Below are 26212 nucleotides of genomic sequence, written 5' to 3'. Positions count from 1 at the left end.
CATTCACTTTCCTTGTCAAATAAACCCCTTGAGACGCCCTTCCACCTGAGTGTCTATGGTTTTGGGTCGGGAACACCTTCCTTAGACATGACACAGCTGTTCCATCTTTAGTTTTTTAAATCACTCAATTTACATCCCTTTTTTGTAGTTCACCTAGTTATTTAAAAGTTTACAATTCATCACCAACCTTTCCTTTTCGCTTTTGCCTTTTTTTGAGCATGTTATTTATGTATCCCGTCTATAGCCAGTCTTTTGTATCATTGTAGAGTGAATTGCACTTGTGCTTTAAACATGTTTTGGATTTTTATGGGTATAGTTGGAATAACAAACATGACTTGAATGAATGGAACAAGTGTGTTGTCTTTAATTACTCTACTTGAGAGAAGTTCCATTTTCATTGAGCACATATGTTTCTGTCATACAATGAACATGGAAACATCAAGCAATATCTCATTCCCATCGAGATGCAAACTATCTGCAAATACTCTGTCTGGATAAAGGTGACAGAGTGCACCAATAAGACATGTGTGACAAATGAAAAAACAAACTTAAATCACACTGTCTGTGGTAATATAGAAATTGGTTGTCATATTGTGGTTCCCTTTAAGTGGTTTGATTTTTGACAATGTTTTATGTGATATGGCCCTATGTCATTATCTTTCTGTGTGGTTTGTTTTTGTTGTTTTTCCTCTGTGCCTGAGGGTTGTGCTCTTTACTCTGCCATGTGGTTTTTCAGTGTGCTGTTTTACAGGTGGCAGCAGCCAATTGGACCAGAGGCCATTGGTGACTATTTTATAATGACGCCCTTCAGAAAACAGCCCCGTCTGTCTGTCTCTATCTCTTTCTCTCTGTCTTTCTCACACTTAGTATCTCACTCTGTCTCCCTCTCCCTCGCTCTCAAACTTATCATCATTGCCAATAGAAGAAGGAATTGCACATTCCTTTAAAAAGAAGCAGCCAAGATATCTCTGGCGGTGAATAGCCAATTCTGTGAATTATTATTAATTATTTTATGATATTAACTATAGAGATAGTGGACTCCTAAAACTACCTCTGGGTCCACATTAACAATAAGCTGGACAGGACACACAACACAGATGCACTCTGCAGGAAGGGTCAGAGAAGGATATTCTTCCTGAGGAGACTGGGGTCGTGTAGTGTCTGCAGCAGGCTCCTAAAGACCAGCTATCAGTCTATGATAGCCAGCGCACTCTTCTTCACGATAGTGTGCTGGTGGGGCGGTGCCAGGACTGGTGAGGTCAACAGGCTCAACACGCTAATGAGAAAAGTCTGCTCGGTGATGGGACTGAACCTGGATCATCTTCAACTAGAGGCAGTGGGAAGAGTGAAGGACAAACTGGGAGCTATCCTGGACAATCCTTCCCACCCCCTGCACGACGAGCTGTGGCTGATGGGCAGCTCACTCAGCCGACGACTCACCCCACCCCGGTGCAGAAGTGAACGCTTTAGATGCTCCTTTGTGCCCACGTCCGTCAGATTGTATAACAGCAGTCTGGACGGCAGACAACTCTGACCGGCCGGAGATGCATCTGTGCTAACACAACCTCTCTACCCAGCCCATTCACACGTGTCATGCCCTGACTCCATTGTCTATTTTTATCCTTGTTGGTCTCGGTCCATTCGCATGCTGTTTATTTTTGTCATTGCTTGTTGTCACTGTTTATCTTTCTATCATTGTGGCTTTCATTTTGAGATGAGATGAGAGATGAGATGAGAACAACTTTATTAATCCTGAAGGAAATTGTTGTGCCAGAGTTTCAAGTAAAAATCATAACAGTAATAGATAATAGTAGAAAGGAGGAAGAATAAGAAATATAATGAAATATGAAATGTCTTAACTGTTAGCAGTAACTACAAAGATAGAAGATTCCCTGCGGCTGAGGGAGGAGGAATTAAAGTCTGATAGCCTCAGGTCGGAAAGACTAAAAAGGTTGGTTGGTTGGTTTGGTTGTCTACTCTCCCCTTTGCAGTCTTTTTTTTGTCCATTCTGTCGTCAGTTATTTTCCTTAATGTTGTTGTTGGCGTTCACTCTGCTGTCTATTTATTTGTGGATGTCTTTTGCTATCTTTTAATTTTTTTCTAATTGTCTATTAATATACATATTCATATTTATTGATGCTATAACTCCGTTATCCCCACGAGGATCAATAAAGTATATTTTATCTTACTTTGTTTTGTTTTTTTTCTTTTGTTAGGTGTAGCATCTCCAGAACTAGTATTGTACTTTTCAGTTTTTTTTCCGGTGATTGTCACCCTGATGCACTTTGTGCCACCCCATTGAATTAATCAACTCTTTTTAGACTGCATCTATTACAGTCATCTTCAGGAGTGGGTAGAGAAGGGGGGTCTCATGAATGCTATGATCAGTTTTCTCCTTGCCTGTGTGTGACAAATCGCACAAGGGAATCAGCAACACATGGCTTGACACTGCACAAAGATTTTTTGAACGTAAACAAGACAGCAATAGAGTTGTCTTGTTAAATGTAAACATTGATTTCATTAAGAAGTGGCAAAGGAAAATACATTTTTATCAACTCTGTGGGAGACAAAATACAAAAGATCTGTAAGTCATCTAGACAGTGAGCTACAAGAGGCTTCAATCTCTTCTTTACCTGCAGAAATAATCTTCTCCCCTGGAAATGCAGGTGGCATTGTTGAGACATGGAGTTGCGCCGCACAGATTCTGCATCTTCCTGCATGCTGGGACTACATAACCATCGGCACAGACACATTCAGAGGTCTAGAGGAACATAAACCAGGTCACCAAAATTAGTTGAGTTTACTCAATAGTATTTACATTAGCTTCCAAAGAAAATTAATGAAGAATTAAGAATGTTTAGCTTAAAAATCTGCTTTTATTAGCTTATTCTACTATGAATGACATCTTTCCACCAGTTTTAATTAATCTAACTATACTATAAAATATAGTTTTTCAATTTTCTTAAAAAAGAATGCAAACAAATGTTAATGCCATAGTTGCTATGCTTAATGCTCTGGAGAGATTGCCACCTGTATATGGGCAAACTGAATAAGCAACTAAAAGGCATAAATTATAGCAGGCATCTCATTACAAAAAGGTTTCCATGAGAGCCATTTAAAACTGACTCTTACATATGCACTGGGTCATTCAATCAAATTGATGGAAGTTGCAAACACTTTGTTTCCCTGAGCTCATCTTCGGGAGGAAATATTAATTGCTGTTGCAGCCCCTAGAATGCAGCCATTTGATCAAATTCCAAGGCATTATATTAATTTTCATATGTCATTCCTTGTTTATGTCCCACTGAGAGAAAACAAATAAGGGAAATGAGGTCCTCACACGCTCCCCTGAACTGCAAATTTGTTCTTCCTGACATGCATTTAACACACATTCGAAGCCAACTCTGGAGTCGCAGAACAGGCCCCCAAAGCCGTCTGGACAATGACAAACAAAGCCTGTCTGGTTCTTTTCACATATGCCACCATTTTTGCAGGGATTTGAATCACAGCTGGAATTTCTCGCACACAGCGGGCCTGCAAAAAACAAACAAACAAACATATTATACACATATTAGAGTGCCAGAACTAATTACAATTACAACATCCAACTGTAGCCAAGCACGCAGTCACACAATCTACATTAAACTACTAAACTCCTATCGCAATGGAAAGTAATGTGGGGCAAGTGTGAAGTAACTTCAGAGTAGGATTATGCTAGAAAAGACTTTACTGAACTGATCCATGGAGACAGGGTTGACCGATGTGTTTCATCAGTAATTATAATGTATGAGGGATTGTGTAGGACAAACATATGTGTATGCGCTTTAAGGAAATGGCAAGAGTTACTGGGCACAGCACCATCACAATCTAAATTTCATCGCGGTCTGATTTACTGAAAGGGAGTACATATTATAAATGAATAACAATGTCAAAATTACACTGTAATTAGTGGTTCTGCTTATGAGTTTATTTATCCTTTACCTCTGTCATTATTTTGAAGCTTGGTCATTAAGTAAGAAACCGCTTTTCCACTTTACTGAACAGACTAAGACTGTGTCTTATACTTTATATCTCTTAATATCTCAAGTTTACATTTTTTTGACTTTATCATTATATCGGTGAAATTTTGATTTTCATCAAAAATCATAAGCGACCTTTCCTGCTATATCTGCACAGTTGTGCAGCCCTCTTCACAAGAGTTTCCGCAGGGAAGAAAAACATCTATTAGCTCACAAAAAATAAATGCCTCCACCACTTGCATTGTAACAAGAGCAAGGAAACCCAGCAGTGACACTGAGTGCAATGGATGATATGAGAAGAATGAATTCATAGCTGGTTCAAGCAAAGAAAAAAAAAAGGTTATTCCCAAGTGATGATTTTCACTTTTGTGTTCTTTCCAATGTGCCTATACATTTATCTTTCCAGTGACTCTTTGCATATTTTCTTTAATCCCCTTGATGATACAACTGTTCATGTCCCAGAGGCTCCTCAAAGCCTCCTCTGTGGGCATCAATCTTACTCTGTATAACTGCAGGGCTTGCTTTTTCCTCAGCTTATTTCTACTAGAAATCGAGTTTTCATAACTGCTCTCGACATGGCTCCAGAACAAAACAGTATATGTCTGTCTATCACTTATATTTATGACCAAGATAACGTCTGTATAACCCAGGTGCCTTGAAAGAAAACCTAAGAATATCTGATTGGTATGTCTTTTTTCCCTCAGGATGATTTATATTTGTGTCCATATCTACAAAAGCCTCAACTACTGTGATGATATATTGTGGCAATTTAAAACAAATAAATTAATGAAAAAAAACATTACTATACCTAATTAAACTGTCTATCCAGCGTGATTTAATCTATTTAAAATTAGATTTGAAAAAATGTGATCTCGCCATCCAGATGAAAACAATTAACACTTCATACCAAATGGAAATGGACCCCTAATACGTTCAAATAAAGACTCAGAGGTAGAGTAGAGGAGAGTCAAAACAAAAGAAAATCTCATTTGAAAAGTCCCATGAGTTTGGTTCATTATTCTGTGCGCATAGACTTTGCCCTATAAGGGCAGCTGAAGCTGGAGCAGCCACTAACTTCCAGTTGATTAATGAGGCATTTGCAGCAGGGAAGTACAGGGAACTCATGCTCCAAAGATCCCCCAAGAAGCTGATGGGACAGCAGAAAACTATGACTTTGCTTTACAAGCAAGTGGAGCCTGATTGCACGAGAAAGGAGCAGCAACCAGAGCAAACTTGGCAAAATGTAACATGATCATGTCTGCACTAGCGAGGCTTTGTAGTTTCACAATATTATTGTTGCTCCTGTCAATAAAAGAGTCTGAAAACCTGCTTGAAACATGAGTCCGTAAATTTTCTGGGATAAAAATTAGGTGTTAATTGGCAGCTTATCTAGAACTATAGATTGCATTGTCTTTGAGTAATGAGTGGTTATTTAATTAATAGAACAGTACTAAACCCAATTGAATTAATAAATGACTTAGACATATCATATTTTTAATTGAATCTGATTTTCACCTGATAGCATAACCCCTTACTGACGAATGCACATGTCCTATGAATGAACAGAGGCACATCGATACGCCGGTCTTTTGACTTATGTTGTAATGTGGTCTTTTCATGTTGAATAAATCAAATGTGTGCCCTGAAATATTAGACCACAACAAACCTTTGAGCCTCTAGACTGTACACAAGTCACTTAAAAAGATACTGCTCTCCAATGGCCTTAATCTGCACTTGTAAAAACATATCCCAGACGGTGCTGGAGGCAGCCTTGAAATCACATGTCAAAAATAATAAGCTGAGAGCTTGGATCGGACATGGAAACAACTATTGCACTTCGAGAATACTGCCAGGACAAACTGTATTACAGGCAAAACAGTAAAACAGTGTGGACAGCACAAGGAGTTTTCAGGTTTTAAAGTTCATTGCAGTCTTGTATTTAAAGCATTGATAAAGGGCAAGTGAAGAAGTACCCTTCTATTAATCCATGCCTCTGATACCCATCAACCTTGACATAACTTCATTGGAGTAAATGACTATCTAAATAATAGGTGATTACAGAAACAAGCTAACCAGTTCTCAAGAGCTACCTGATGCTCAAACATGATTCCTTTGTCTGAATTTAAATCACAGAGCAAGAAAAACAATTTGGCACCCGATCAAAAACACATTACAATTGTGTTTTATCTCTGCTCATGTATCATTTATGAGGGAAGTGTTTGGCATGCTAACAATGATTTGACTGTTGATTAAATATTCAGAGATGATGAACTGAACAAAACTCATGTCACCAGATTGCATGTTAAAGCCTTAATACAGTATACTGGAGGTGCCTTACTTTTGTACCAATGAGAAATCATTTACGGTATTTTAAAAACTAAAACACAATTAACCAAGTTGATATAAGACAATTTTAAGACTCGGCAAGAGAAGAAAAAAATGTAATGCAATGGGAGAAAATCCTTAATTTATTAACTGTGACTTTGGCTCAGTTATTCAGCAGAAACTACACTTTAGTAGCTGTAAAGTGAGTAATTTGAAGTGTTTGATTTGCTACTGCTGCTTCATAATTTTTGATGACAAACATATGATAACAAGGGATTGGTTTAAAATCCATAAGGAAAAGTTGATCTTTTAGCTAAATGCCTTGTAGTTTCTAGCTTGACCTTTCTAAAGGCGGTTGCCCCAAGGCTCTTGGCATATAGTTGAGCGTATAGAATAACATTATTCCCACTGCCTTTCCAGCCAGTTGAAGTTGTGTGACTCTAATGTCAGATTCAAACTAAGAAAATAGTCCAAAACTGGCTTTTCACCATCAAATCAACCAGCAATCCCTGATCAAACAGCTCAGTAAAGTATCTTAAGTATCTCAGTATCTTACCAAAGACTCCTGTGACACAAATGCATTTAAAGGAGTTGGATGATGCCTGAACACATGTCCCATTTTCACACATTCTGTCACAGTTTTCCTTTCCAATAACTTCAGTGCAGTTAACCCCTGAAACCAGAAAAAAACAACAAAATCTATTCACTGCAAACAATACAGGCCCTTGCAAACTCATACACCAAAAGAAAAACAAGCCAAACAAAAATAAGTATATTTCAAAAATGTGTGGACACTGAAGATTTTGATGATATTAATCTAAGGTTCTAATCAAATTGAAAAAAAAAAAACTGAATAGATTATTTTGCTGCAGAGTATGCAGTTGCTGTACGGAGATAGGAATAAAGGATTGGAATAGGAACTGTTTAATATGAATTCTATTTGCCCTATGTTCACCCAATAAGGGGTCTCTTCTCACTACTTGTCTATAAACAAATACAGTAGGGGTTGAATTATTTGGTATTGCATGTATTCTCAGTTAATGCAGCTAATCATTTTTCTGAGGACACATAACTGAAGAAAACAGTCTACTTGGATAAAATAGCATCTATTTTAACATAGAGAACTGAATAAGTAGATACATACATGCATGCAAACACATACATACAAAATAGGTCAAACATTTGTCTTTACCTGTAAAATGTGGAGGGCACAGACATTTATATGTTCTGTGGTTTGGATCAGCAGATCCATTGCTCAAACAAACTCCTTTGTTCTTACATGGGTTATCCAAACAAGCATCAAACTTTTCACAAAACATCCCACTGTAGTGATGGTGGCACTTGCAGTTGTATGCACCTTCCCAGTGGTCTGTTTGGCAAACTCCTTTTCCAGAACAAATTTGCACCAGAGGAGAAGGCTGGCAATTTTGGGTCTTCACAGTAACATTGAGCCTTAAGCCAAGCTTACACAGTTGTGGGTCATTATTATGCAGAGCAATGAAGTAATGAAGACCTGGGATGAGCCACTTTGGATCCACTTGTTTTGTCTCATTTAGATTATGAGGGAAGACAAACGTATCTCTCATTTGTCTACTTGTAGAGCACCTTTCAAACATTTCCTTTGAGACCCTGAGGATTCTGATACCGTATGACTTCAGTGTTTCATCAGCAGCCATCAGCAATTTGTCTCCATGTTGCAGCTGAAGTGGGCATATTTGTGGGAAATTGAAAAGTTGTCCACGTGACTCCTCCCCTCCCCAAGATTCCCAGCATTCAGCATCACTCCTACAGATGCTTCCTTTAAGTGTCCAATTAACTTGGACAGTATGTTGTTTCAAGTGCCATTCAAGTAGGGTTGGCCTGTAGCAACTGGTTTTGCATTGGATGGCAATGCAGCCAGCAAAAATTATCAGCAACTGACTCAATGATGTCTCCATGTTCCCTCTATTCCTATGAGTCTTCTGAAGAATGGTTCAGAGTCGATCAAATAATCCACATGGTAAGAAGTAACCTGTAAAAAATAAAGTTGTTAATCTTTTTTTACACAGCTCATATTCTGAAACTTGCAAATAATGAAATGCATTTTCAACATTGATTTGCATCAACTACAGTGTGATTAAATTCAAATGTAAAGTAGTTGGAACTACTTTTCTCATTTCTAACTTGAAAGAATAGCTCACCAAAGGCTTAAAAATCATTCCATACCCTGTCCCAAAGCACAAGAAGATTGGGAGACTTTTTTTCAACATAAAACTCACTTGTTCTGGATTATCTATCATAATTTAAAACATTTATTTAATCAGGATCAAATCCCCCTGAACTGCTAACATGACATGACAACTTTTTTTTCTTAATTATTTTGGTTCTGTATGTGCTTAGATATACAGGAATAATTCTACCTTGGTTTTCAATGCTCCTTTTTTAGAGTTTTCCTGCAGTTTAAAACTCAATATAGTTAATTTGCTCTTTAATCCAATACTTTGATGATACCAAGAGGGGCCCTTTTTGTGTGGAGTTTGTATGTTTTCCCTAAATCTATGTGGGTTTCCTTCAGGTTCTCTGGTTTTCTCCAAAATCCAAAAACATGCAGTTGGTTCACTGAAGACCCTAAATTGCCATGTAAATGACATGTAAAATGACATGTAAATGACAATGCTATGTCTCTATATGTGACCCCTTCACACATAATGAATGAATGATCATAACATTAATTCAGAATATTAATGAATAAATAAAATACTATGTCTTATTGGTACAAATAAGTATTCAACTTTAAAAAGGATATAACAAAACAAGTAGCATTCAAACCTTTTGAAAGAAAGAAATACATACTTTAACTAAACTGTTTTTCAAGCACCAAGTATCTACAGGATCACCACTAGTTAACAATAGTCACAATACAATGTTTGAGTTCTAAAGCTTGAAACTTGATTCAGTTGCATAAAGAAGTCTCAAGAGAGCATACATTTTTTTTTGTTGTCCAACAAATCCTTTTTGGCTGATTGTGCTTTCCTAATTATATGTAATGCTGCTGACCACCAAGTGTATCACAGCTGCCTCAACCTCCCTGAGGATTCTACAGAGAGTGACAATGCCAGATAAAATATTCTCTCTCTCCTGCCAGTGCCTGATACCTCAGTGTCAAGCAGTGAGATGAGTAAAAGCAGACAGCATTGTCTTTTTCCCCCCAGGCCAGTTTCATATGGGGAAAAAAAAGAAGGAAACAAAAAATAGAGAAGGGCATCCTATGCTCCTTTGTTAGGTCACGTAGACCGATCTGAATAATGATTATCAGTAATAAAACTGTAAAACAATAATGAGGATTAAGCGAAAGGCATACCTGTTCGTCTAAGAGGCCCTGAAAGAGATATACATTTCGTTACGAGTATAATCCATGCCTGTTCAATGTAAAATCACACTGTATCAGAAATGTAAACATTGTGGCTGTGTTACCTCCAAGCAGCTTAAATGGCTGCTCATGAAAAAAGAAACATTAAAACAGCACACATGTTTGAATAAACTATGAGGAGAAATGCAAATGATAAGTATGTATTTTACAATAATTTGCTTTGTGAAATCATCCACAGAGTCAACAATATACCTGGATGAATTTGTTTCAACTCATTGTGAATTAAGAGGGGCTGCTCTTAGTGTCTTTGAAAAAGCTTGCAGCAGACTTTGACACATTTGCTTTTTTCTGCCCCTGAAGATGTATTTCTGGACCTAAATAAGATAAGAAAAATAATAATGTCTTTAAGAAGCAACATAATTTCTTCAGCAAACACAACATCAGAAAAAATACACTGCACAATTTTCAGAAGACATGCTTAAGTTTAAAGATTAATAGTGTCATTAATTATCCAAGTACTAAGAATAACACTCCTGATTGATCCCGTATCACCAAAGTGAGAAATCCAGAGGCTTTTTCTTGACCCTGCACACTTTAAACAATTGCAATTTTGAGCCGAAACAATATCCATCCTTGTGGTAAGGTTCAAATTCAGTTAAATTGAATGGCATTCACTACTTAGGCATGCTTGAACAAAAATCTATGTGTCGTTAAATGTTGCGAAAATAAAATACACCAAAGTTATTGTGGGATATTAAAGCACCTTAAAGCTATTGATCACCCAGGATTAAACTGCAGGCCACACAGATGGATGGATCAAGTAATACTGGCAATGGGGTCACTAGCAAGGTCATGTATGTGAGGGCCAACTCATTCTGTTCAATAGCCCACTGCCTTCATTATCACTGAGTTCAAACCACAATTTAAGATGCCAAACACGCAAAGTGTGCAGAGGGCAATGAATCATAGTAGGCATGCAAATCTCCAATTGACCGAAGACAGAGAGAGAAAAAGCAAGCGAGAGAGAGACCCTGTAAACACAACAAATGATCACACTGGTAGGCCTGAAAGTCACATCATGTCAGTTAGGACACAAAGTTACCTTGTATTCTCAGCAGTTTATGTATCAAAAGGGATTGATGGTCAGCACATACCTACGATACTCGAATAATCAATAAATTATTAAGTTGTTCAATGTCCTAGATGTAAACTTTTTTTTTGGTTTATTATTAAAGTTGGTGTCTGCTTGTTGACACATTTTTGAGCATTGCCAAGTATGAAATATCACAGTCAAAGTCGATAGTGAAAACAACAAAACATTTTAGCTGCATACCTGTTCCTACTGGAAAATAAAATTGAAATCAAACAAACAAACAACCCACAGCTTTAAAGAGGCTGTTTAACAACAGTTACAAAACTAGAAGATATTTAAAGAGATTTCTCATTGAGATATTAAGACGAGAGATAGCTCATCAGGTCAACAGTTCAAAAGCATCCAAGGTGATGAAACTACTGAATATGGACTAATGATACTTTTGCAAAAATAAAGGATACACATGTGTGAATCGAAGTAAACATTTTATACATATTGAGCGAGCCTCCTTATATTTGGTAATTTTTCCTTTGTCATTTGATTCATTCAGAGAGGAGACTGACCCAGAAGAATTGCCTGCTGTGGTGAGTAAAATGCTGAAATAATTTATCCATCCATCTATCCATCCATCGTCTACTGCTTATCTTACTCAGGGTCGCAGGAGCCTATTCAAGCTACCTCTGGGCGAGATGCACTGGGCTGGTCGCCGGTAAATCACGGGTCACATGAACAGACAGACAACCATTCACTCTGTCATTTGCACATCCGGTCAATTTTCCCTGTTAATCTACTGCATTTTTTGGGACTGTGGGAGGAAACTGGAGAAAATCCACTCAGACATGGGAAAGGAGAATATGCAAACTACCCATAGGTCCCCTGTTGGAATCAAACCAGGGTCCTTCGTGCTGTGAGTGGAAAGTGTTAACCACTGTTCCATGCACGTGAAAGAATGGGCTTTAAGTAATTTGCTGCAAAAACAGCTTTTCTCTGGAGCAACTGTTTATCAGCCGCTCCCTGAATACAGGAAGGTGAAGGATTTGCTCAGAGACTGTCAAATGTTATTGTGGCAACTGGATTTAGATTTTCTTTCCAGAGGTTTTTCATTTGTCATCAAAAAGGCTTCTTCGTCTTGGTGAATTTCACATGTTTAAAAGCCTGCTGAAATTCTATTAATTCCATCTCAAATATTGATGATGATGGACTTGAAAATGCACTGTTACTTTATCTTGCAAAAATAAAATAATTGCATGTATATATACATGCATGCATGCATATACTTTATATCTATATATCTATCTCTTTTTATACACACACACACACACACACACACACGCACACACGCACACACGCACACACGCACACACACACACACACACACACACACACACACACACACTACTTACTAAATTTGCAAAAGTTCAAAAACCTAAATGGAAAGCCAGACTTAAATGGTTGGATTTGAAATAATAACTTGTTTCTGTCCTTGTCCTGATTGTCAAGAAAAGTCTGTTCACAGTATTTGATTGACTCAAAGCTGTTATAACTACATTATAAATGGGCCAGTCCCAGAAGCAGCCCAGCTTTATCAGCATGACTTCAACTCTTGGCATTGCCCTTTTTTCGGTGGAGAGGCTGAGTATTGCAAGGTGTTACATCTTAGTTTTGTTGTTGCTTTAATATCACTTCTGCAGCGCAAGGGGTAACTGGCTATTGGAGCCATTTAGAGCTTTAATTTGAGGTTTTAGGGGCAATTTGGTGGCACAGACCAGTGCTGAAATTGTGTTTTTTTCCACATTTTATGCCAGAGAATAGTGTTGTTCTAAGTGTCTTATTAATCATCTTTGCAAAGCATCTACATTACAAGTCATATGCATTCATTTAGAAAATAATCTGTCCCGACTTGCTTTGATTTTGGTCACAATACGACAAAAAAAAACTTTTTTGGTTACGATTCAATCTCTGATAATTAATGTACACTTGACACATCAGATTATTACAGAGGTGATAATTAATCACTTGACACATCGGATTATTACAGAGGTGAAACTAGGGTAACAATATTGGCAGAAGACATAGAAGTATCACATCTCATAATTAAGCTTTTTCACGAGTTTACAATTTGTCAATCTTCATAACCCTCATTATACAGAAAGACACACACACCAAAATACTGCCTCCAATAATCCTTTGAAAACATAACTGTACAAAAAGAAAATACTTATTTAGTGTCCATAACAAGTAGGTCATGTCTCATCCCTGACCCAGAGTGCATGAAAGCATGAAACAGTGGACATATTAGTTCTCAGTGTTTCAATACACTTAAATATTTGAAAGATTAAACCCATTTAATTTACTCAACTCGGTCCCCATCACATATAATGCATGAATGTTTATATTGATGTCTTGTGCTAAACTCATCAAGATTGTGCCATTCAACTTTTGCCATCCCATTAGCAGATTGGACAGACAGTCTGAAGAGCTCGATCAACAACTATATCAAACTCTAAGTGAGTTTTAGTGAAGCAATTTTTGCCTGTTTTCAAGGCCAGAAACTGACAGAAACTCCACGTTTCACTGCTTTTCTTACATCTTTTACTGAAGCAAGCTTGTAGCCAAAAGGGCAGCTTCAAACAACAGATTAGCATTATCTCAGTAGACAAGTCTATCCACTGCCATTACGCAAGTCCTAGGCCCAGGAGTTACTAATCTGTCTGGGGTGCACACATGACCATCTGCTGCTAAATGAAGAGCTTCATTTCTGCTGATGGACGATTACACTATAACATTGTATTGTGTGCTGCTAGGATGCATGCTCACCATTAAGTTGAGAAGGCGTTCTGCCCTAGGACATCGACTTGCAACATCATTTTGAAGAGTTTCTTACTCAGAGCTGAGCTGCGTCCACCCTCTGGGGAATATGGTAGCTGAGCCGTTTAGGTGCACACAAGAGAAAGCGTGTTGCCAGGAGATGTGATCAGATACAGAGCTGAAGGCGTGCCTGCCTGCCTGCAGGAGAGAGGCCTTCTGGGGCAGAAGAGGGTGGAGATACAGACTGGCTGATTGATTATTTAATTAGGCTTAACTAAATATTCATTAGCGAAGCCAAATCATTATCTTGAGTAAACAACTAGAGCTCCCTCAGTAAATGAAAATAATTTTACACAGCATATGTGGGTTGAGAAAAACTAGATTGACTTGAATGTCTAATAACACTATAATTGGACCATAGCGAGTCTGGATTGGGAAACACTTGTCATAAAAGCAGAGACCCCAAAACAATTTTCCAGTCAATTCAGTTAATTAATGGACTGGTATTCCCTGAATGGCCTATCGAATAAATGCACTCTTCTTATTTGCCATGTATGATGTATATGTTGATTAATCGAGCTGGGAAATGGATGATGGTAATACACAAATTAGTATATAAAACAAACTCATAATATATAAAAGACTAACTCCTTCATTTGAAGGCCTTCAGTTTCTCAATTTCTTTTATTCAATCGTAAAATCAGAAGCATTGATGGTCCTACCTATTTGCTAATGTTCATACATTCATATGAAAAAATAAAAATAAAAAGATAAAAGAAATCATGATATTCGTATTCTGTGACCTTTTCAATCCATTTACAAGGTGTGAGTAGTAAGGAACAACCCTGGTGTCTTGGATTAGAGTCCTGATAAATACAAAGCAGCATGCAATGTTATGCAAAAATTGGACCTCCCTGGCTTCTTTTGCTTCTTTTGGCTTCCTGAATATTTTACACTATATGTTCATTGTTAGAGTCAACGAACCCCTCATGTAAATATCTTAATCCCATATTGCCATGAAAAAAAATGTTTTTGGGTGTAAAATACATCTTGTTGGTAGTCAGTCTCAAGTAATTTTCCATATGAATTTTAGGGTGACTCTTTTTATCAAGTCATCACCATAAAACACGTGCCTGACCTTAAGATTTGACATATTACATGTCCTATGCTTATCCCAGTGAAAGGCATTTAAGTTCTCAAATATGGTTTGCTTCCCTGCTGGGACTAGATTAACGAGCTGCCCTTTTCCTTGTAACATTGGCAATATTTTCTGCCGCTTTAGGTATCTTCATTAGATACAAAAATATTGACCTTCTGTTATTTTTATGAGAATGTATAATGGAGGAAGGCAAGGATTTATGTCTATAGATTTGCAAATACTCCTCATTCTTTATCTTCCCTTACTATACAATGTAGTGTTAATAGACGGTTTGCTGTTTATTTGCATGTGAAGATTTCTTCAGAATTTTACCTTTGCAACTGTGGGGTCGAATTCATAACAGCAACAACATATTTTAATGTCTCTCAAAATCGGAGTAAGCATGACATGAGATCTCTACGATCATGGCCAAAAGTTTTGAGAATGACACAACAATAGAAACATCTGGCAAACACCTAAAAACCCTGAAGGAACAGACTTTGTGCAAGTGTCATTCTCAAAACTTTTGGCCATGACTGTATATGAGCAACTGAGTCCATTAATTGAAAATATACCAAATAAAATATAATGAAGTGGCTTGTTTATTTGTAGAATTGAAAACATAAAGAATATTTGATTTACATTTCATTTGGTTAACAAGAGGTAATTGTCATAAATTATCAAGAAATCTTATTATATTTGGCACACCAGGACTCATAACATGCTAGAATAGTTATGGGGAATGAGAACATTGAGTGCAAGACACTTAAATAAGAGAAATGATGAACTATTTGTAATAAAATGTGTCAGAAAAAAAATAATTCAAATTCTGGCAGACAGTTTTTACTCCCCGGTAACCAAGGGGCGGGAATTTCTTGTCTGTGTAGTATCTTTCTGTTGGTGCTTCTGTTGGAAGCATTCTACCACAGGATGTGATGACTCAACAACTTGTTAATGAAGTTTGCAGTTATGTACACAAAGTCAGCTGTGCAGAGCCCACTGAGAAATTCTCAGATCCCTCTAGAATATAGATATAATTAGATTCTTTCTCAAGCCTCCATTGGTTGAACTGCTGCACACAGTAGTGTTCACTAAATAAAAAGATAGTGAATGATGGTTGAGCATGTTATCTAAACAAATCTCTTCTATGAAAGCTTAGATTTAATTGGTAAATCATCAATATGCAAGATGAACATTTTCTGATATCAAGATTATTAAGAGTAAAAATACCCTGCCATTATGTTATGCATTATTGTATATGCAGTAATATATATATATTAATTAACCACAACAAGTCTGTTAAAAATCTAAACATATGCCCATATGGCTTTTACATACAGAGCACCCACTGTCAAATATGGAGCTATGCCAGTTTAAGTAAAAATAAAAAAATACACTTATGCATAAAAATATTACAACAACAACAACAAAAGCTAACTACTGGTTAAAATGTAAAATAATTCCTGCTAGAGTTTAGGAGATTAATCAACTTTAATATGTAGCAGCAATTTTCATGTTGCATGTTATGACCTTTTCCACACTCTCTTGACTGCATTTTACATATCTCTTTGGTAAAAGTTGTATTCTGTACAAGTTATCATTATAATATTTCCAACAAACTAATCTAAGGAGAATGTATCAGAAGCGGGGTTGGAGGAGTTATTAAAAAATAATCAATTCTTACAAGTGGTTTGTCTTACAAGTTATATTCCCTAAAAATAGGCACGGTTGAGGGGAGAGGGGGAAAGGAGTGAAAGAGGTACGAACTGGCACCTGAATTGATTCCGATGACCACAAACAAAAACATCATTGCCCTAGTAAAATGTTTGTTGTTATAAATTGTACTTTGGTGCATGACTGATTGCTCTGGACTAATGGAGTATGGAGGGCACGTGAAACAAGGACATCCCATCCTTCTTTTTTTACTTGTGGGATTTAAATATTAAACATAAAGGATGGTAGATTATTATCCCTGTCACCTTGCCTTAAGCAATGATATTCTGTTTTAACAGCACCATCAAGTACCTGCTGTGTCACAGATTAGTGTGATTTCAGGTTTACTGGAAAATGAAAATTGGAAAATCAATGCAACTGGGTTAAGGAATAAAACATGTCTCCAAAGAGAATTGTTTCATGAGTATTATTATCTTGTGTATAGATGAAATCTGAAATCCTGTAGTTCTAAAGAATTATTGTTAAATTATGCATTAATGTATTTTGGTATTGAGAAAAAAGCTAAAATGGTCTGAACCTGCAACCATGCTGTTAAAATAAATGCTGGGGTAGAAAACTTACTTGAAAGTGTTTCACTTTCTAAATTTGATCCTCTCAGGTAAATTGAATATTTTCTTGTTAAATTCATTGGCAATATTTAAAAGGCAATCCTAATGACCATTAAGATTAAGTTTTGCCAAATAAGAAATGTCCTTCTATACCTTTCATCAGTTCCAGTCAGCAAGAAAGGGTGTTATACCCATGCATTTCATACATGTTCAAAAACAACAGCTGCTATCTGCTCTTTTTGATTTTGACCAAACACACCAGTGCATTTCCACCAGGGAGGGATCATATTTTCTATGTATTTTAATACGTTTCCATGACAACATTATCAGAATTCTTCTGCTAATATGTCTCACAACAGACTGAGATGGCTCGCCAGGATACATTCAATCCGCACACTGAGAAAATAGATGCACCAAATAGAACATCAAAGGATTTATTTAATTGCATATGTGGCTTTTATATTTTAAGTGCATAGCAATTATAAAAGAAAAGGAAAAACAAAGATCAGTTGGAATTCCTGAATGACGGATATGTTTGAGGCTTTGTTGCCGCGACTATAAACAGACAAAGTCAACTTACCGTGTGTCAAATTCTCCACCTCTGAAAAGTAAAAACTTTAATTTCACAAACTATTTAGGAAAGAGGCTGATGGATTCAACTCTAAAGACAGATACACAGTCCGAGGTATCACATTACAAATGTGAAACTTTACAGCATCCTAAAAGATATGTAAAATCCTCAAAAGCCAGTGAAACATAAATCATCATGGAAGCACTGGGCACACTGGTTACTGAGCTCTAAACTCAAATAAAAGTTTCAGTCTGGGAATATCACCAAACCAAAAAGGTCACTACCTTTCTGTACTGATAGGTTTCTTTACAGGTTTCTTCAGTTTTATGCCGAACAAGAAAAATATCACCTTACTATTTATTCATTCAGGTGCTTTCTCACAAGTTACATCCACAAGTGACCAACGGCTGATATGTCATTCTTTTTTCCTTTTTTAAAGCAAGAAAATATGTTAGATAACCCCCCCCCCCCACTGGAAGTATGCCTCCACCTATGTAGTCAAAGGAGATGTTTTTGTGGAGTAAAATCATTTTATTGTGTAGCTACCCTTGAACTTGTGCCAAGTTTGACATCAGACAGATATTCTGTCTGCTTATGTCTAATTTTCATTCTTGACACTGGGTGCCCAATTGTCAGCAGAGGACAATGATATTTAATTGTTAATTTTATTTCTATTGATTTACCTATATATCGCACTTTGGTGGGATTCTGTGAAATAATACATTAATTGAAGCTGTTAGCATATATCTAGAAGGAGTGAATTTAAATCTTTTATGCTAATTTACACAAAGGACAGCCTACTTTTGACCATGCTTGCAAACATTTCCTGCAAACTGTATCATAACATACAGAGGGAAAAATATTATTTAGTTAACCACACACACATAGTCCAAGTTCCCTACCTTAAAAGGATGACAGAGGCCTGCATTTTTTATCATAGGTACACTTCAACTATGAGAGACAGAATGGGTGAAAAAAATCCAGGAAATCACATTGTAGGATTTTTGAGGAACTAATACGTAAATTCCTTGGTAAAATAAGCATTTGGTCATTTACAAACAAGCAAGATTACTGGCTCTCACAGACCTGTAACTTTATCTTTGAGAGGCTCCTTTGTCCTCCACACGTTACCTGTATTAATGGCACCTATTTGAACTGGTTATCAGAATAAAAGACACAACACTGTCCACAACCTGAAACAGAAACACTCCAAACTCCATTATGGCTAAGACTAAAGAGCTGTCAAAGAATCCCAGAAACAAGATTGTGGCCCTGCACCAGGCTGGTAAAAGTGAATCTGCAATAGATTCAGATTTGAAGAAATCAACTGAGGGAGCAATTATTAGAAAATGGAAGATGTACAAGATCACGGATATTCTCCCTCAATCTGGGGCTCCACGCAAGATTTCACTCCATGGAGTCAAAATGATCACAAGAACGGTGAGCAAAAATCCCAGAACCACATGGAAGGACCCAGTAAATGACCTGCAGAGAACTGGGACCAAAATGATAAAGGCTACCATCAGTAACACACTACGCCGCCAGAGACTCAAATCATGCAGTGCCAGACGTGCCCCCCTGCTTAAGCTGCTCCATGTCCAGGCCCGTCTGAAGTTTGCTTGAGAGCATTTGGATGACCCAGAAGAGGATTGGGAGAATGTCCTATGGTCAGATGAAACTAAAATAGAACTTTTTGGTAAAAACTCAACTTGTCATGTTTGGAGGAGAAAGAATGCTGTGTTGCAGCCAAATAACACCATACCTACTGTGAAGCATGGGGGTGGAAATATCATGCTTTGGGGCTGTTTTTCTGCAAAGGGACCAGGATGACTGATCCCAGTACAGGAAAGAATGAATGGGGCCATGTATTTTGAGTGAAATGTGGCTGGGTCTTTCACCATGACAATGATCCCAAACACACTGCCCTGGGAACAAAGGAGTGGCTTCGTAAGAAGCATTTCAAGGCCCTTGAGTGGCCTAGTCAGTCTCCAGATCTGAACCCCAAAGAAAATCTTTGGAGGAAGTTGAAAGTCTGTGTTGCTGAGCAACAGCCCCAAAACACCACTGCTCTAGTGGAGATCTGAATGGAGGACTGGGCCAAAACACCAGCAACGGTGTGTGAAAACCTTGTGAAGACTGACAGAAAACATTTGACTCTGTCAATGCCAACAAAGGGTATATAACAAAGTATTGTGATGAACTTTTGTTCTTGACAAAATATCTATTTTCCACCATAATTTGCAAATAAATTCTTTAAAAATCAGACAATGAGATTTACTGGATTCCTCTTTTTCCTTATTCCGTCTCTCATCGTTGATATGTGCCTATGATTAAAATGACAGGCCCCTCGCATCTTTTTAAGTGGGAGAACTTTGGTGGCTGACTAAATACTTTTCTCCTCACTGTATACACAATAACACATGAGTGATCTTGAGTTGTGATCTGCCAAATACTTCTGACTTTTCATTCATCCCAAGCTCTTCATTAAAAGTTTTTCACCGTCTTTCTGAGATTTATTTAGCTGTGTTGTATCTCTGATAATCACATTTACCTTTCACTACCTTTTGAAATTGATACAGGCAAATATCAGTCACACTGTAGTCCCATGCTTTTTTTTAACATTCAAAGCCCTAGAATTTAGCCAGTGATACTGCATAATATATACTTAAAAACAAACTCTGCCATTTGGTTTTCACTTCCCTCTAATACTTCTACAGCAATAGTTTGCCAATGTATTCACTGTAAGACCTCTCTGGTTTGATGGTATTCTCTTCAGTCCTCTCAATTTTAGATACCACTCTCACATATCTCTATATAAATTACTTGCACTTGACTTAACCATTGTGTATGCAAAATCCTATTCATCCATTGTCTACCACTTGTCTTACTTAGAGTCATGGGGGGATACTGGAGCCTATTCCAGGTGCCATCGAGAGCTGGGGTAATTGGCTGGCGACCCTGGACTGATCGCCAGTCAATTGCAGGGCCATGTATACAGACGGACAACTATCTTGTTCACATATCTGGGCAATTACCAATTTCCCAATTAGCCTGTTGAATGTTTTTGGTCCATGGCAGGAAACCAAGAGGAAACCCATGCAGACATGGGGAGAACATGCAAACTCAACACAGAAACTTCCTTGATGCTGTGAGGCATGAAGTGCAAAATACTCAATTAACAAATAAACTTTTCTTGAAGACCTCGACACATTTGAAGTCACAAGAGCGGACGAAGAGGATCAAGTACATATTCCACTTGACCTAGTCACAGAATGACTTTGCCTTCTATGTCTTCACTATTTCAGATAAACCATTTGATATGTAGTGTGATCCAAAACAAATTGTCTATTTACCACAGATGTGTCCAAGTCAATTCTGACTTTCCTTAGCACAGCTGTAACTCTCTTGATATATTATGGCATGGTAATTGGATGGGGGATAGCCGCGGCTCAGAGTAGCCGAAACATGTATCAAGGTGGACAGAGCATATCTTGGTTTCCAATGACGCTTTGGAGGGTATTGCACCTTTGAGTGTATAATGGTTCTCTTTCTGATGGTCAATAACTGTTTAAAACCACATTAAGTGGCACATGGTTGAAATGTTTGACTTCAAAGTTGTTATTCACACTTTTACTTCAGTCAGTCACTTTATTATGGGACCAAAACTATCGATTTTGACTGCTGTTGTTGAAAACTGCTGTATTTAACCACGCAATTATTGAGATTCCAACTGCTAGTTGTCTCCACTCACTGGTATTGCAGCATAATTAACGGAAATGTAATTAAACACGCAATCTGTCCCTATGCATTTTTAATATTTGCAGGAGGGTTTAGTGCTGTTTAAAAGGTGAACTATGTGTCAACATTCCATTTTGAATTGAATTCATGGTGCAGCAGAGATGTCTCACTCCTGCAAACTAAAGTCATAAATATATAACCTGAATTATGACATAATGTTTGTCTTTTATATTTCATTTCAAATTAGATGTGTGTTTTCCTTCAAATGATTCCAGCCTTTCTCGGATTATTGAACGGGATGCTTGGAGTGAATCGGCTGTCCCTTTGTGAGCCATGAGAGTCCATTTGCCTTTGAGGTTCCCTTCGTCAGCAGACTGATCCCTTAGATTTAATATCCTGTTTCTACAATGTGCACTTCAGGATATTTGTTACATTTCCCCTGGTACCGCTATACAGTACTGTAGCGTGTGTGTGTGTGTGTGTTGGGGGAGGAGACTTGTATTTCTATAGTAAAATGCTTGCTTATTCTGAAAATAGCATATTCGCATATTAGCAAATGAAAAAGAAATTAAAAATGCACCGGTTAACATCGCACATCCCTTCTTTGTTTGAAAAATTTAAGGCCAAGGCGGTTTGGGGTCATTTCTCCAATGATGGGACTTTGATGTTTTGCACCTTCCAATAACTCATTGAAGGAAAACAATAAACATGAAACAATATTATATGTTCTGCTCTTTTAATATATTTTATCATTATATGCTGTATTTTGTTTAAAATATCTAGATATCACAAACTACACATTTATTGAATAAATGAAATGCATGAATCCAAATTGGACATTTGGAACATGTTTTCTACAATGTTAATAGTAGCTCCTCTTCTTTCACTTTCAGCTTTCCCTTCATGGGTTGCCACAGTGAATCAACCTCCTCCAACTAACCCTATTCCTTACATCCTTACATATTCTCCCACACCAACTAAATTCATGTCCACTTTCACTACATCCATAAATCTTCTCTTTGGTCTTCCTCTTGACCTGCCTGGCAGTTCAAACCAAAATGTCCTTCTACCAATCCTTCTATCCCTTCTCTGTACATGACTGAACCATCTCAGTCGGGCCGCCCTGACCTTACCTCCAAATAAAATGTGCCTCCCTCTAATTGATTAATTCCTGATCCTATCCATCCTTGTCACTCCAAAAGAGAACCGCAACTCCGTCATCTCTGCTACCTCCAGCTCTGCTTCCTGTCTTCTCTTCAAAGCCACTGTCTTCAAGCCATACAACATTGCTGGTCTTACATCTGTTTCGTACACCTTTCCTTTCATTCTGGCAGATAATCTTCTATCGCAAAGATCCCCTGATACATGTCTCCACCCATTCCAACTTGCTTGAACCTGTTTCTTCACCTCCACACTTCCACTCCTCTGGACTGTTGACCCTAAGTACTTACAATCCTCCAACTTCTGCTGTCACTACAAATCACATGGTCATCTGCAGGCATCATGGTCCGTGGAGATTCCTGTCTTACCTCACCTGTCAGCCTGTCCATTACCCCTTCAAACAAGAAAAGGCTCAGAGCTGATCCCCGCTGTAGTCCCACCTCCACCTAGAACTTCTCCGTCACACCTACAACACACTTCATCACCTCACCACTGTCTTGCATCTGGCATACATGTCCTTCACCAGTTTAACATACTTCTCTACCACTCCAGACTTCCTTATAAGATGCCACAATTCATCTCTAACCCCCATTCCGTAAGCTTTTTCTTAGTCTACAAGGCACAATGCAGCTTGACCAACTTCATTGTATGGCTCATCAACTTTATTCCAATTCTGCACATCTCCCTTATACTTAAAAAATAGGCACCATCACATTTCTTCTCTGTTCCTTAGGTATGTCCTCACTCTCTAAGATCCTTTCATCTCTATCTCTTGGTTTTGCCATTTTGTATAAATCACTCTCCCTCCTTGCTGTCCAACCTAGCAAAAGTCAACACATGCCCTTTGTTTGGCCTTTGCTACCGCAATCATTACTTTGCGCTGCATATCCCTGCACTTCTGTCTATTATCCACAGTCCCCTCAGTGTCCCACTTCTTCTTTGCAAACTGCTTTCTCTGTAGACACACCTGCCCGTTCTCATTCCACCACCAGGTCTCCTTATCTACTTTCCTTCTAGACGTCACACCAAGTACTCTCCTACTTGTCTCCCTGATCTCAGTACCTATCCAGAAGATCTCCCTGTCCGCCCAGAGCCTTCTCAAGTCCTCCCTGAAAAGAATAAGAATAAGAACAACTTTATTAATCCCGAAGGAAATTGCAGAGCCAGAGTTACAGAAAATATAACAGTAATAAATAATAAAAGAAAGGCAGAATTAGAAATAAAAATAAACTATAAACTATACAGTGTTTCAGTGAAACTATAAAGTGTCTTAGTAAGCAGTGATAAAACTATAAGTGTCTTAGTAACAAGTGAGGTAAGGAGTGCACAATAGTATGATAGAAGGGAACATTATAGTGTAGCAGTTATGAGATGAGATGAAATATTGCACAGTGTAGCTGTTATGAGATGAAATATTGCAAAGTTTCTGAATATTGCACAGAAATGAGATATTGCACATTTTTGTTTGTTTTTAAGTTAAAGATAGGTTGTTATGGTTGCCGGCGGCTGAATGGAGAGGAATTAAAAAGTCTGATCGCCTCGGGGAGGAAAGACCTCCTGTGGCGTTCAGTGGAGCTCCTCGGTGGTATCAGTAAACCACAGAACACTACTCCCTTTCAGCTTCCACCACTTCCATTTTCTGCTCAGCCTTTATCCTGGTGTTTATCGTTCTTGTCACCAGTCATCCCACAAACCACGATCCTATGTTTTCTGGCTACATTTTTACCTACCACTACTGTAGTAACTGCTCTCCTTCAGATTACATTGTCTATACAGGAGTATAGTCTGCCCACAAACTCTTACGTCAGGCTCTTGTAATTTACCCTATGTTCCTCCTTTTTCTGGAAAAAAGTATTCACTACAGCCATTTCCATCATTTTTGCAGAGTCTTCCACCATCTGCACCATCTGGATACCAAACCAGCCCATCATTTTTTCATCACCCACATTTCCATTGAAGTCTGCACCAATTACCCCTCTCTTCCATCACTTCATCCACGTCACTTCAGAAATCCCTCTTCCCCTCTAACTCACATCCCATCTCTGGAATATAACTACTAACAACATTGAGGATTAGAGCTTCAATTTCTTGTTTCAGACTCATAAGTCTATCTAACACTTTTTTCACCTCCAAAACTCTCCTAACAACCTCCTCCTCTTGCACTCCTCCTCTTCTACTACATCATGTCACCCATCTCTCTAACTTTTCCTGTCATGGTCCCGACATTCAAAGTCCCTACTCACAGTCCCAGACTCTTGCCTTTCCTCCTCTTTCAGCTTCCGAGCAAGCCTTCCTAACCCTCTCCTTCTTCTACCCACAGTAGCCCAATATCCACTGAAACCCTGTGTTTTATCTGCACCAACGGCTGTTGTCAACACACAGTAGGTTTTAGCACATATTTTACGCCAGATGTCCTTCCTGATGCAACCCTCTGCACTTACCAGGGCTTGGGACCAGATCAGAGAGACACAGGCTAGTGCCCCCCTGAGCCTGCATTACAGCGTCAATAGTAGTAATGCTGGTAAATTGGTTGGACGTTATATTGTATGATCAATTAGTATAGTGAAAACTAGGTCATGGCTGAAATTGCATTTAACAATTTTACCTATAGCTTTCTTTTTGGACAATATTCTCCTTACTGGGAGCAAGATATTCCCCTAGCTTATTGCATAATCCTTTTTTCTCTATGCCTACAATACATTGCACACAACATGACATGTCTTATCCACATGGCCCACACACATACCTACATCTCCATATTCTGTGTTCCAAGTACTCTGTGTTTTGATGTACAGCCAGTGAATGTTACTGTTTGGATGGTATGCGGGAAATATCAGTTCAAAAAAATGGTTTCAAACTCGTTCTTTTTCCCTCATAACTGTTCAATGCTGAAGGTAAGTGTCTGAATCTGGCAATATTATAAATGTATTCTTTGTTTTCTTGTTTTTCTAACACTAAACACCAAGTATATATCATATGTCTTCTGAATTATAGCAGATACAAGTACAGGCAGCTCTCTTGGCGAACATATTCCCAGAAGAAATACTGCTGCTTTGTTTCATGAGAAGCACACGCCTTCTTCCTTCTTGTACCACCTCCCTTGTTTTTGTTTTGTGACGAGAATCCCTGAAATTTAAATATAGTTGACAATGGCAGGAAACTGAATTTCAGATTTAAAAAAATCTGAACAATCCTGTTTTATTTGTTGTTTGTTGTGATAGGGTAGTTAATTTACTAGTCTGTTAATCAACTGTTAAATCCCAATCTATTTTTAGAGTGATATTGTTTGAATCACAATTAATATACACTATATGGGGAGTGGTTATGTTGAAGCAGTCAAGTCCTCCTTTCTGTTTTAGCTTCCAGTAAATTTTTAACTTGTCATTGCCTAAAAATATGTCTATTTAGTTTTTCCTCCCGCTTATAATTTCTTAATTTATTAAGAAACTCTCAGCTAGTGAAGAGAATCTGTTCATTTAAAGCAAAAATTTTTACATAAAAGCACCCCACTGAGGTAACAAATACACTGTATATTTTGGCCAGCTTACTGTACATGTACATCTACTGTACAGCTAAACAATAGCTGATTGGAGAGGGTTCAAAAGATTCAGAAGCCACACTGAGATCCAAAGCTGAACGCCAGATTCAAAGCTGTACATTACTTAACCCTCATATTATGTTAAGGGTCAATTTGACCCATTTCACCCTTTGACCCAATGGGCCAAATT

At 37.9% G+C, this 26212-nt stretch overlaps 1 protein-coding gene and 1 pseudogene across 4 annotated transcripts in view; one reads left to right on the top strand and one right to left on the bottom strand.

The window, feature by feature from the left end:
* The window catches only part of eys (EGF-like photoreceptor maintenance factor), a 164495-nt gene extending 150761 nt beyond the window's left edge, over window positions 1-13734 (bottom strand). For 3 of the 4 annotated variants that reach the window (XM_086168217.1, XM_086168227.1, XM_086168244.1), the window contains exons 1-5: window positions 13604-13734; window positions 7537-8355; window positions 6901-7017; window positions 3341-3534; window positions 2634-2761 (exon numbers count right to left, since the gene is read on the bottom strand). In XM_086168217.1, coding sequence (XP_086024343.1) covers window positions 2634-2761; window positions 3341-3534; window positions 6901-7017; window positions 7537-8281 — 1184 coding nt within the window. In that variant the 5' untranslated portion in view covers window positions 8282-8355; window positions 13604-13734. The remainder of the gene's footprint in view (window positions 1-2633; window positions 2762-3340; window positions 3535-6900; window positions 7018-7536; window positions 8356-13603) is intronic. The other variant, XM_086168234.1, reaches the window with a different exon arrangement.
* Window positions 11626-24807, top strand: LOC147236405 (uncharacterized; annotated as a pseudogene).
* Window positions 24808-26212: the final 1405 nt, after the last annotated feature.

The sequence above is a fragment of the Fistularia commersonii genome, chromosome 2 (assembly GCF_037954325.1).
Source record: "Fistularia commersonii isolate RoL2024-O1a breed Wild chromosome 2, RoL_Fcom_v1.0, whole genome shotgun sequence".
Lineage (NCBI taxonomy): Eukaryota > Metazoa > Chordata > Actinopteri > Syngnathiformes > Fistulariidae > Fistularia > Fistularia commersonii.
Note: the sequence above shows the minus strand (reverse complement) of the source record. Positions and strands in the feature narration are given on the sequence as shown.